Source organism: Bombyx mori, chromosome 3, assembly GCF_030269925.1.
Source record: "Bombyx mori chromosome 3, ASM3026992v2".
Lineage (NCBI taxonomy): Eukaryota > Metazoa > Arthropoda > Insecta > Lepidoptera > Bombycidae > Bombyx > Bombyx mori.
In genome coordinates this window covers 4,713,672-4,727,777 of record NC_085109.1, presented here as the reverse complement: position 1 = coordinate 4,727,777, position 14,106 = coordinate 4,713,672, and the positions used below count along the sequence as shown (strand labels likewise).

General features: G+C 36.4%; 1 protein-coding gene across 1 annotated transcript in view; it reads right to left on the bottom strand.

The window, feature by feature from the left end:
- Positions 1-12,102, bottom strand: part of LOC101737662 (carboxylesterase 1C) — a 45,174-nt gene extending 33,072 nt beyond the window's left edge. Inside the window, exon 1 of the mRNA XM_038019005.2 lies at positions 11,493-12,102. Coding sequence (XP_037874933.1) covers positions 11,493-11,898 — 406 coding nt within the window. The 5' untranslated portion in view covers positions 11,899-12,102. The remainder of the gene's footprint in view (positions 1-11,492) is intronic.
- Positions 12,103-14,106: the final 2,004 nt, after the last annotated feature.

Sequence of the window (14,106 nt, the reverse complement as noted above, 5' to 3'; positions counted from 1 at the left end):
CATTACCAAACTGACCTATTGAATCATGTAATAAAAGTATCTTACGTACTTAAAAAAATCCAAAACATCAAATAATATACAGATAAAAAAACTAGCTGCAATTTTCATATAAACGTTTTTCATTGCAGTCTTTTTTAAAGATGTTTAAATATTCACTTTTAGCTATTTAGTGTTTGTAAAAGAGTCTCGTGTTCTATGATATTAGATTACGTGCTTACATCCGAAATTTAAAGATAGTAAGGACATATGGCGTTTGGAAAAAAAATCTATTCGTTTCTAACCTAAGTACTAAGTCAAAATTATCATATCACACCAGGTAGTACTTTTAAAAGCACTTACAAGACTCGCAGGCATCAAAGACCCATAATTACGAATAACGTGAGACAGTCATGACCCAACGGTATCCGGGTCCACTATTTATTGTTATCTAGTTTTTCATGAACTTACCACGGCCCACCGGTGTGCTTAGTGCGAGTTTTTTAACGTTCTCAATGGCGTAAAAGTTCACTCACTTTGTATGGAGTTGGAACCTTTGCCGCTAGGTTGCAAATTTGTGTTAACTTTTACGCTATCGAGAACGTTAAATAACTCGCACTAAGCACACATGTCTTAAGTGGTTACCGGGCTCGTATTCACAACGTGAATGCACCCGCCCACCTCAATACATGAGATCAAATACCCCGATTTTATTATATAACTAGCTGACCCGGTAGACTTCGTAGTGCCTCAATCGAGAAATAAAATACCTAAGCTTTTGTATAAAATAAGCTTAAAACAAACAAAAGGAATCCGTCCGACGGAGGACACATCAAAGGAAAAACAAAATTGTTATTTTTTTAATTCCGAGCATTTTCATATTTATATACCTTTTAAACCTTCTCTGGACTTCCACAAATAATTCAAGACCAAAATTAGCCAAATCGGTCGAGCCGTTCTCGAGATTTAGCGAGACTAACGAACAGCAATTCATTTTTATATATATATAGATAAAGATAATTACTGCCCCATCCGAACTACAACGCATGGCTTTAGACTGAAACCTTGGAACGACTAAACTGAACATACACAATAATAATGCTTTGAATCTTGTTTTTGTTATGAAAACATACGCACGCTCGGCCATTATATATTTCCGATTCATCGATGTCTATATTTTCATCTTTCAAAGAGCCCACTTAAGAAATTTCTTCAGTAGAAGGAATATTGTAGTGTGGTATAGAGAGGAAGCTGAATCGAAATTCCCCGCAGTCAATATCGAACAATATTGAAAACGATCCCATTGTTACGCAAGTCTCGTACTATTTTTTCTTTTGATGTGAAACATCTATAGCCGCACGTAAAACCGATTTCTGCCGTGGCAACGCATGCCGTGGCGACGTGTCGCCATGCGCAATCGACTGTGCGATTCTCTCGCACTCGATCCGGCGTTAAGCCATCTCTCTCGCTACACTGAGCTCAGATACCTATAGTGTATACTCCGTAGTGTATAGAGTGTTGTTTACTACAGTACACGTAACCTGTGTTTTACTTGAAAACAAATAATTTTTTCGTAATATTTTATTTTATCATGATGACATATTTAGTTCCTATCACAATCTGTTCTTTTCTGTATATTACTTTTACAAAATAATGTCGATGTTTCACATCTGCCAGGCGTCCCGTGACGGCTCACATTTTTTTTCCCTATCTATGCTGATAGCCTTGAGAGGCTATTTCAGTTTCTCCTTGACGTGTCGGCGAGCTCACGGAGCTCAAGCCGGGTGTGTTGCTAACACTGGCCCTAGTTAGAGCCGTGCTTCACAGAATCTACCACCGGATCGGAAACGCGACCCACTAAGAAGATCCGGCGAGAAACTCAGTGGGCTGTGTCTATAGGTGAATTCACTCGTCGAGCCCTTAGTCACAGCCGACGACTCGTACTTGAAGAGTACGTACACAATGTTGAGACGTTTTTATTACTTTCAGATATATTTTTACTATCCAACGACCTGTTAAGATTCGCGGGGATGTAGGCAGCGCAGTACCGATTGTTGTGGCGTGGTTTAGGGGAGGTATTTGTCCAGCATTAGACGCCTCTGGGCTGACATATAGATAAATAGGTAGATAGCCAAAATGTATAGACAGCCTTACGGCTAACTTGCCCTTCAGAGCAGCATAACGCAAATACCCTTACCTACCTTGAGAAGATGCGACGAGAAACTTAGCGGGCTGATGTTGCGGGTTAGATTTCGCGTCGAACTCTTTGCCCCAATACCTTCTTTTCTTTTACGGCAGATATCTAATCTCTAATATCTGTGTTAGTGATTCGGCTGAATTCTTATGGACGCGTCTAGGGCATCGACGGCAACTAGCTCCTGCGCCAGCCAATACCGGGATGTAGTCAGCGGCGGCCACGATAGGCCAGTTATTACGCCCGATCGAAGTTACTTACTAATAGCAGCAACTTTACAACATTTTGGACCATCAGGAATAACGTCATGTAAAAATCGAACCTGTCGAATTTGTGAATTTCCGTATTTATTTTGTGTTGGATTCAAACTATCCTGCGTAGTGCTGTCGTGATAAAGCGTTCTAATATGAAAATCAGTACGCCGCTTTAACAAAACAACTGAGACAGAAATGCATCTTAGCTGTCTGCTTTAGCCAAAAAACTCCAGCAGTCGTCTGAATTACTACGCGTCTCTATGACTTAATGAAACGATAAAAATTACAGAAATAGCTGGTAAATGTATTAACAGTAATCGTCCGATTTTCGTTTGCACGCTAGAATACATTCCAGAATAAATAGTATTAATTTTTTGAATAATTTTTTTGTAGTGTGAAGTTACATTGGATTTTACAATTATGTTATTTAGGAACGTAGGCATTCAGCGAATTATTTTGAGAAAAAATACTTACTAGTATTCACAGAATTTTGAATAACATTATCTATTTAGAAATAACTATTTTTCTTAGAGTACCTATGTGAGCCATATATGAGTAGACAAAAACATCCCTAAATCTATTACGAATATTTAATGTTTCCCGTGCTGTATGGCAAGTGGTGCCGTCCTGTTGGAGCCACGTGCTTGTGAGAATAGCATCTATCCTAGGCTAATAAATGTTCCACCAAAGTACAACTTAAAACTGTATTAACGCTTAGCACACTTAAAACACAAACGCTTTTAAATTCTCAATTCACTTCTTCCGCTTCGCGTCAGGTGATCTGTTCGCTGTTTCGCTTCGAGTAGTTCCGATTACTAACTGACTGTGTGTCATCTCTGCAACGCTTTTATAGTCGATACGACATCCATAGAATCGTCGAGAGCATTCCTCACAAGTCGAGTATTTTCGATGTGTGTTTCCGATATCTGACAATAGATGGCGTTGTACTTCTCGAGCGTTCTAGATGTTACTAGATCCTTTGGTATTCGTTCCGGCTATTTGGCGATAGATGGCGTCACTTATCGGCGTAACATTATCATCGTCTGATATCGGTCGCCACTGACAGTGAGCGCTCCTTGTGCATCTTCGAAGATTTTAATAATAAATTTTAACAATTCTACGCCTTGTTGAAACGCGTCGCGTTCCATGGTAAAATGTCACGACTATGTGTACATGCCAAATTGACAGCTACCCCTTTACCAAGATGGCCGCTATGAGCTGTCAAAGTTCGCGCGTCCATTGAAAACCCTTTTAAGGTTGTCACTGCTATTTGCCTACAAAAAGCTAGGACAGGGACAACAATGTACATGAAAATTGTTGTACATTATAAAATAAAATACATCATAAAATTGATTGTCGTAACTTGAAGCCTGTAATATCTTATCTCGTCCTATCACCCCTCAGGCGATTAAACGGATTACATTCGGCCCCTTGAAAACCCCGTGGGGTGAATCCAGAATAATTCGGTTGAAAATTTTGATTTGTAACTTTTTCATAGGAGCATTCAAAGTTTGCTCTTAAAATTTACTTGAGAGATCGAATACGGTCTGTTGTAGCATACACACATCGGATATAGTATTCACATTACGGTATGAGACGTAAAATAATCAGGTGTTTAAAAATTATTGTAAAAAAAATCTTAAAACTTCCGTTTAGGCAAAACACGTTTGCGCTTAAAAACTTACGGGTCAAAATTTAAGATGGCCGAATTACCTAAAAAAAAACTAATGTATAAAATGCGAATATCACTGAACGTGTAGGTTTTAATAATTAGTATTTTATAAGTTGTGACCTGATTTTTAATAGTACACCCTACGTCACTACCACATTAAGTATTTTTTTTCTTACCTAAGCTGATAGCCTTGAGAGGCTATTTCAGCGTAACCTTAACTAGTAGGTGAGCTCACAGGGCTTAAACCGGAGTGGTGCTAACACTGAAACTAGCAAGAGCAGTGCTTCGTAGAATCTACCACCGGGTCGGAAACGCAACCCACTGAGAAGATCCGGCGAGAAACTCAGTGGGCTGTTTAAGTTTATGTTAACTCGACATTTTCCAATTCAATATTAGACCTGGGTAGAGCTAACGAAACGAGCCAATCAAATACAGTCGATAAAGATGATATAACTCCTGGATAGTTGGGTAAAATTAAACAAAATTTTCCCTTAAAATGTCAAAACGCAAAATACTCATAACATTTTCGTTTTTCGTAATCACTTAAACTGTGGTTAAATTAAAACACCGGTTGGTCTCTACGTGACAAGGCTGTCTCGACACATTACATTTAGACGAATAAACCAAGCATACTAACTAAATGTTCGGTGTAAAAAGGGTAATTGTTTTATTATGGTTTTACGTCACTTTTGTGCCTCACAAAAGAGGATTTAATAAATTAATATGATACGGTCAGTAAAGTTCGTTATAATTTCTACAAAACGCTCTTTGACAATGTTCCTCGATAAATCGTTAATAAAATATGAAGGTATATAATAAGAACAATCCATAACTTTAATGATCTTGGAGAAAATCGTTGAAGTTTATTTATTACTAGCGGCCCGCTCCGGCTCCGCTCGGGTCTTTAACAAAAATTTCAACGATATTTGACATTGTTTGATTTTTTTAAATAAAAGAACACTTATTGCGGCATAACTATAATAGTTAGACATATGCTGTCGGGACACTTTTTGTAAATAATAATGTGTTCTACAAAGTCGTAGTACATTATTATATTCTATTATGAATAGTTTTCGCAGGGCACGCGATGTAAATAATATTTTAGGTTTTTTTTTTTACACCTTGGGTTACATTATTAGAGCTTTAGTATGGATCCCTAACATTTTTCAAAAAAGATTATAGCCTATGTCACTCGGAAATAGTGTAGCTTTCAAACAGTGAAATAATTTTTCAAATCGGCTCTGTAGTTTCTGAGCCTATTCAATACAAACAAACAAACAAATCTTTCCTCTTTATAATATTAGTATAGAGTATAGAATATGATATTAAGTGGTAAACGTTTCATCGCAAAGATTCTTAAAACTTATTTTCACTTTATATTCAAGTGCAAATAACTTTCTTACGCATTTACATTTACATTAAAATCACATAAACGAATACAATTTTATTGGTTTATTTGCAAGACTGGTCTGGTATAAGATTAATTAGTTAGAATGAACATTAATTAAATTGTGGAGTATGCTAGCAAAACCTTGAAAAGTTTATTGCTAATATCGTGTTCAGGGTTCTTTGAAGATTATTTATTTATGGGCCACTTGAGGTTAGACGATCTTTAAAATACACTTTCGGGTTATTAATAGAGTAAAGAACCTTACAGATATGCCGTTACCAATTCTGACGCTGTATTGGTTCAGTCGTTTTATTTGCCAACTCTCTATCCGGTAAAATATGTTTTTAGCAACGTCCTTCCCTTTGTGTTTTTGGAACGAAGCTCCTTACGGCAGGCTTGGAGGAGATAGGGACTTTGCTGCGCGACCGAACTGAAAAAAATGTGTTAGTAAAACCGTAAGAAAAAGTCCGTGGAATAAAAAAACCGTTAAATAAGACGTGTGCAGGCGCGACAGTCGTATACACAAGCGAGTAGTGTATAATACCTTTCTCTTTCTTTTTTTTTTGCAAATTGTGTCGATTCTACATTCGCCGAAGGAACTTCGTTCCTACCTGGTGTCCCACGACACCACATTTTATTTTTAGCTTTTTTCATTACCCGGTTCCTGTCAACTACGGGAATTAATGATGTTTTTTTATTGTTACACGAACAAAAAGTATACATCTTCAATATTGCTAAAGTCTATTTGTTCATTAGTCTGTTCAAATTTTTAAAAATACATTTCAACCCAGAAAAGCCTCTCAATGAAAATATGACCGAATTATTTTTACACTGCCGCCCTTTTTTTTACACGTACTACGAGCTATTTTCAGGTTGTTTTTTTTTTAATTTCATACACGACGATTATCGTATTACAAAGTCGACTGGAATGCCACCACTCACCTTGTGACATGAGGTTTTAATAACGGCTGTCACATTCTTCAAACAGGAACGTATTACTTTCGCGTTGTGCTTACTCGAATAGGCTCAAACACCCTCCGGGCGTAGCTGGATTAGGCCCCTAGGCTACCAACGAAAAAAAAGGCTCAAAAGACGATTTACCTCCTGAAATTACGGACGGTATAATTCTTTTTTTTTTTTTTTTTATTGCTTATATGGGTGGACTAGCTCACAGCCCACCTGATGTTAAGTATTACTGGAGCCCATAGACATCTACAACGTAAATACGCCACCCAACATGAGATATAAGTTCTAAGGTCTCAGTATAATGACAGCGGCTGCCCCACTCTTCAAACCGAAACGCATTAGTGCTTCACGGTAGAAATAGGCGGGGTGGTAGTACCTATCCACGCGAACTCACAAGAGGTCCTACCACCAGTAATTACGCAAATTATAATTTTGCGGGTTTGATTTTTAATTACACGATGTTATTCCTTCACCGTGGAAGTCAATCGTGAATATTTGTTAAGTACGTATTTCATTATGAAAAATTGATACCCGCCTGCGGGATTCGAACACTGCACCGGTGGTCTTACTTTGACTTTGGGCCACGACGACTTTAAGTAATAATCTGTACTAGATGTCAGGTCATCGTTAGAATTGCTCGTGAACATGTTAAGTATTTATTTTATTAGAATGTTAGCTGCATGCTGGATTTCAGCAACGGTTCGCATCATCCGATAGTACTACGGTACAGTCTTATAACGACTTCAGACACACAGGTGGAGTTACTTTTAGACGTTCCATTTTTATGATTAATACGCTTTTATTAGCTTCAGACAAATGTATGTATGTACGTTTGTAACTGAATCTTTGAACATGATTTTGACCCCCTTCAAAACGTCGGATTAACTCGAAATTTGGTATACTTATTAAGGACCGATGACAATTCAATATTAAAAAAAAATTTGAAAAAATAATAATTAAAAAACTTGAAATTCGTATTTTGTTAGTTTTTTTAAACTATTATTTATTTAACACGTTGACTGCCATGTAGTTTCCCGGTGCCCCACATGGCGCACTGAAGTAATCATGTCGATTTCTCTGTTCGATCTTCTTATTAAGGCGCCGGAATATCTACTAGACTCTGGGAAAGACGAATCCGAAGATTCTGAGAATGAATCTATTTCTAAGAGATCTAAAAGACTAAAACATACATTAACAAACAAAAGAAGGCAAAGTTAGGCAATCCAGACGCTTTTTTTTTATTGCTTAGATGGGTGGACGAGCTCACAGCCCACCTGGTGTTAAGTGGTTACTAGAGCCCATAGACATACACAACGCAAATGCGCCACCCACCTTGAGATATAAGTTCTAAGGTCTCAAGTAAGTTACAACGGTTGCCCCACCCTTCAAACCGAAACGCATTACTGCTTCATGGCAGAAATAGGCAGGGTGGTGGTACCCACCCGCGCGGACTCACAACAGGTAAAACAGCTTAGTAATAGAAATCGAAAAAAAATACTTCAGTGCGCCACGTAGGGCACCCGTGGCCTACATTACAGTCAATGTGTTAATAAAATTTTATTGACGTTGAATTTTAACGTAAATATTCATCTAATTAAAGAATTCATCCTTACTTTTCCTTACTTTTCCAAGCCCCGACCTGCTTTAAACTGGTTAAGGCAGTAAAACCTGCAATATTTTACCTCAAATCGATTCCGTACTTCACGACTGACGTACAAGCCATACGTAACCGTCAGCCGATAAATGACCGCCATTACTTGCAGTGTTGCCGTCTTCGAAATGGCAAATGTCATTGCGTTGGCCGGCAGCTACTTACAGTAAATAAGATTTTAAAAGAATTTTGACTAATATTACACTGGTTTTCCGTTTCAATCTACAAAAACAATTAATATATATGTTTTATATAGATAAATTAAATTATTACGCTGTTGAGTAGATTTAAAATTCAGAAGTTTTTATTCGAGAAAACCACCATATAAATATCTAATATGGTAATAATAACAAGCCACAGTTAAATGTTGGGGATTTAAATTTTTAGCAAGCAAACATGTGAAAGGTTTCAATGGAAATCTGTTTTTAAAAACGAGCCTCCGATTTATTTTCGCTTACTGGTGGTAGGACCTCTTGTGAGTCCGCGCGGGTAGGTACCACCACCCTGCCTATTTCTGCCGTGAAGCAGTAATGCGGTGCGGTTTGAAGGATGGGGCAGCCGTTGTAGCTATACTGAGATCTTAGAACTTATATCTCAAGGTGGGTGGCGCATTTACGTCATAGATGTCTATGGGCTCCAGTAACCACTTAACACCAGGTGGGCTGTGAGCTCGTCCACTCATGTAAGCAATAAAAAAAATCGATTCCAAATGTTGAAGAATTACGTTTAATTCCGCCCGGAATGTTTTATTTCATTCTGAAATTGTCGCGAGGGAGGTAAATATGATTTATTGTATAGGAAGCAGCCTAAATTATGCGAATTGAAGACGATCGAAGGGGAATGGCAACAAGCACCTCCGCACCCCACACGTGGCCAGAAATGACTTTCTTATCAGATCCCGCCCGAAGTCGGTACCGAAAACTGGGTTAATGAAGGACCCGATATTCCTTCTAGGCATGTACTTAGTTCGTAAAAGAACTTAACCAGTTCGAAATATATTGTAAAAAAAACACGGTATTCAGTTGAATTGGATTTTCGAGTCAGTGATTAATGGCTTGGATTATATAGACTTTCGGATTTTGATTTTTTTCTAAATTAATGTTAAATTTATGTAGGATTAGGACTGTGGCACATACAGTAAGATTGTTCCATTATTGCACTTTTATTGTTCTCTTCTCAAATTTTCTCTATTATATTAAAAAAATTATTGTTCACTTTTCAAATCTTCTCTATTATATTAATAATTATCTGATACCTTTTCTACGCTTTGTTCTTCAATCGTCTATCGCTATCTTGCTTTTATCTGTCATTATCTTTTGCCTTTCTTACCGTTTTCTTTCACTCAGATCTTAACGCTTCATTCTACACACTTTTCATAATTTCCGTTCTTACCAATTTTGTTAGAGACGATTTCTGTTTTATTCACCAAATAAGCGAACTAGTTCTCAGCCAACCTGAAGTTAACATTCAATTCTCACTTGTATTATGTGTTTTACATGAAATGTTTATATATTCAGTAAGCTTCCGCTTGATCTCTGTGGTGAGATCATAGTTTTCTTCTGAAAATGTTTTTCCTCACACAAATCCTGTAATAAAGTGATGACGCTATACCGTAAGCGAGTTCAATGAAATGCGAGAAATGTTGCCAGCAAGAGAAAAAGTGATAAATAAGCATTCCTTTCCGCGCGACAAGCCAGTACTCGGATGATCGATGTAACACATAATTTGTCACGGATTTACCCTCCGAAGTCAGGAGTGTAGAAAAATAAAATGACTAATACATATTTTGCCATGAATTAAAAATATGGTAGTTTTTTCGTTACTTTGGACGATAAATGCAAAAAAAAATATAGGTAGGAATCTGAGTAGCCTTAATAAGTTATACTACATATAAAAATCAAACCCGCAAAATTATAATTTACGTAATTACTGGTGGTAGGACCTCTTGTGAGTCCGCACGGGTAGGTACCACCACACTGCCTATTTCTGCCGTGAAGCAGTAATGCGTTTCGGTTTGAAGCGTGGGGCAGCCGTTGTAACTATACTGTGACCTTAGAACTCATATTATCTCAAAGTAGATGACGGCATTTACGCTGTAGATGTCTATGGGCTCTAGTAACTTAGCACCAGGTAGGCTGTGAACTCATCCACCCATATAAACAATAAAAAAAGAAAAATAATTATACCGTCCGTAATTTCAGGAGGTAAATCGTCTTTTGAGCCTTTTTTTTCGTTGGTAGCCTAGGGGCCTAATCCAGCTACGCCCGGAGGGTGTTTGAGCCTATTCGAGTAAGCACAACGCGAAAGTAATACGTTCCTGTTTGAAGAATGTGACAGCCGTTATTAAAACCTCGGCTGTGAGCTCGTCCACCCATCTAAACAATAAAAAAAGGTTGATAGGTACAAATAATTGAAAATAATGTTAACGCGACATACATATTATATAAGCGTAAATTCAATTATTTGTACAACTAGCAAATACCGAAGGAAATACATGCATAAATAGCTACAAGTCGTTTGAACAGAGAGTATATATTGAAAACTGTAGAAATGTACTTTTTATTTCAAAGCAATTTTATATTAAATTTTGTTGGAGCAAATTAAGTATTATGACAGACATTTTCCTCTTTAATTATTTACTTAGCTTCAGAGCTTTCATTTAATGTTGAAGTAAGCGCTTCTTCAAAGAGTTGTCCGAGCTAGGACTTTAGCTTTTAAGTAATTTTGTTAAAAATGTTATGAAAAATATTTTAGTTTGCCATAGGGAGGAGCTTTTCCTGTTTCTTCTTTAAGCGTTTCTTTAACATCAACCGTTCTTATATCCGGTTCTGTTATTCGAACTTTATCATAAGAAAGCTTACAACAAATTTTAAATTTTCATATATCGAAAGATTAAAAAAAAACAAAATCAAAGACACCTCTAGAACTAATTAATTACGAAAGAGAGTCCTGCGGTTCGGATTGAAATACAATCGTCGTGTGATAAAATATGTAAATTACATATGTTCCTTTTTCGAAATTGGTTCAAGTGGGTGAATGGGTTTGTAAATTGTCTAAGAAAGGCGAAAGAAGAAGAGATTTTGTTAATTTTAGAAGAAATTCCCTAATTCTAATGGAGAAAATTTATGAAAGAAAAATCATGGCAATAATAGATGATTTAGGTATATCGACTGGTAATAAAACAATACCTTATTGTGAATACTCTAGGGGTTAAGCAAAGGAATATCTTGCATTGATCCAATCGAAACCCAATTTGTATTTCCTCTCATTGCAAAAATCTATTCACTAACCGAAATATTTGTAACCATTAAATTTAATTTCGTTTTTATTACCTTCATTAAATCGATATTTTCAAATCAGCCACAATATATGATTCAGAAATTACTCACCATCAGGCACGTAGACATTGAGGTATAAACAGTCTTCCGAATACTCTTTCTCCCTAGGCTCCTCCATCTGCGATTCTAGTAGCTTCATAAACAATTCATCGTGCTTCTTCAATGGATTCTGCAAGTCTTCTTTCTTAAGAACCCTCTGCATGCAATCCGGCGCGAATATTGTTGCATTCCTGACGCCCTCCCACTGTGGCAGATTCGCGATTTCCGGAGCAGCAAATCTTCGAAATTCAACCGGCGGTTGAGCATACGGAACGCCAACGTAAGCGGCCACACGTTTAGTACGAAACCTCGTAATGTACATTCCAGATATTGTACCTTGATTGACCAAAGTCACTTGTTTCGGCTCCCTTGCCAGTATAAAAGTCGTTTGCAATAACAACACTATTATGTTCAACATTGTCAAAATATCCGTTATTCACGTAATTCTGTATTTAAATTTTAAAAGTCTCATCGTTATATTGTAATTGGAACATATTATGTGAAATCGCCACAATCTTTTAAATTCTGAATTTGAAATTTATTTATTTTTTTGTTTGACTAAAGCATTGTATCGTTCGATTTTCATGGCGAATTGTGGGTTGTCGGGCTCGAAGGTGGTGCGTTACTGCTTCTCGTGCAGAGTTCGGCTCATAAACAGTGGGGCTGTCCGTCGTTATAGCGACCAAGGAATTGCTTTTGTGCCTTAAGAGCGGGACAGAAGCGGCTTTTAATATAAATAATAGTTTAAAAAAACTAACAAAATACGCTTTTATACAAAATCCAACTAAAAAATACAAATACATTTTAATAAATTAGAATTAAAAATAGTGTAAGAAAAAGGATTTTATTGTAAAAAACCGTGGGGTGCTTTTCAGGTATCATCAAAATAACCCTTCTACTCATATCTGTTCATAAAATATTTATAACTACTGATACCATGCACCCCACGCTTTTTTTTACAATAAAATCATTTTTCCTTACACTATTTTTAATTGAAATTTATTAAAATTTGTTTTCTATTTTTGAGTTGGATTTTCTATAAAAGCGTATTTTTTTTAGTTTTGTTAAACTCTAATTTATTTTTCATTTTTTAGTTTAATTTCAATTTTTTCAATATATTTTTTTAAATATTGAATTATCATCTGTCCTTAATAAGTATACCAACTTTCGAGTTAATCTGACGTTTTGAAGGGGATCAAAATCATGTTCAAAGATTCCGTTACATACTAACATACATACGTTTGAAGCTAATAAAAGCGTATTAAAAACCGAAGTGCATTTAATAATAACGTAAAATATAGATATTCTGTTCATTACAGTATTTATTCTACTATTGTTTATCTATTTGATTGTTAAGTAACGATTGATGTAGAGCGTAATTTTAATAGCATTATTTAGCGATCGCTCGCTGATTGTTTATCGGATATTGTTACTAAGTCTCAGGAAAACAAAAGGGTAATAGTTATAGCTTACTTTTCTATGAAACAACAAAACATGTTTCAATTTAATGTTTTGAACAATCGAGAAATTTTAGAAATTAGCAGTAGATTATTGAAACGCCTCAGATAAATTGTTACCAGGGAAGCGTGCCGACAATTTTAGCAATTATTTAAATGAAATTTTCCTTCGTTTTTCATTCTCTCGCTGTCTCTGCCCGTTCCCGGGGGATGAACGTTATTGTTAATTTAATATCGCGTATTTACGCTAACCAATTCGGTATTCGGAGGAAATAATAAGTCGGGAAATTATTTAATTGATCGCTTCCATTGTCGTGTCGTTTGACGGAGTTTAAATGCGATGTCGAGTTTAAAATATCAAAATGGCATGGACCACTTTAAATTTATAATAAATCGGGGGTCTGAAATTGTGATTCACACAGCAAGGGTCTATGTATGTACATCTATGGTCAGTGTTTCCAAATGTAAAGTAAGTATGTAAGCGTAGTTATGACGACGCTTGCAGCTGAAAGTAAGTATTGTACTTTTTGACGAAGCATGTTGCTGTTATCTTTATTTCTGTAATCTGACGAAGCATGTTGCGGATAATAACATGTACTTTTAGGTTAGGAATATTTTGTTCTTTTTTTTATAATAAATAAATTGATTGATTTCTCGGATATCAAATGAAAGAAAAAAATACAATTAGATCGAGTACCTTTAGGTCGAATGAAGGATTTTATTGATCAAATGTAAAGAGGTAGTTCTAGTCATCCTTTTGATTCATTAGAAAAATATAGTAAACTATATGTGTTACTACGTAGTACATACAAATATTTCTTCATAGTCGTGAAACTAAATTTTGAATATGTGGAGATTGAAAAACTGCATGTAAATAAAAACCTATAAAAAAAGTTCACATTTTGACAGGGCCGTTAAATTTTTATGATTCTCAAAGTTTTTACGAAACATTATTGTTATTTTAAAAATAAAAATAAAAACTTGAAGGAACTTTGGGGGTTGGTGCTTCCCGCTTCCGTAGGTTTAACCCGCGATTCCCTACAAGTGACCCCTGGGTGGTGCTAAACGGGAGCCGAAAACATAACCGGTGGTAGGACCTAGTCCGACTGGCTGGCGACCACCCTCCAACTAGAGTCCGCCGCCAAATAGCCTAGCTGTGTTCCGGCGTG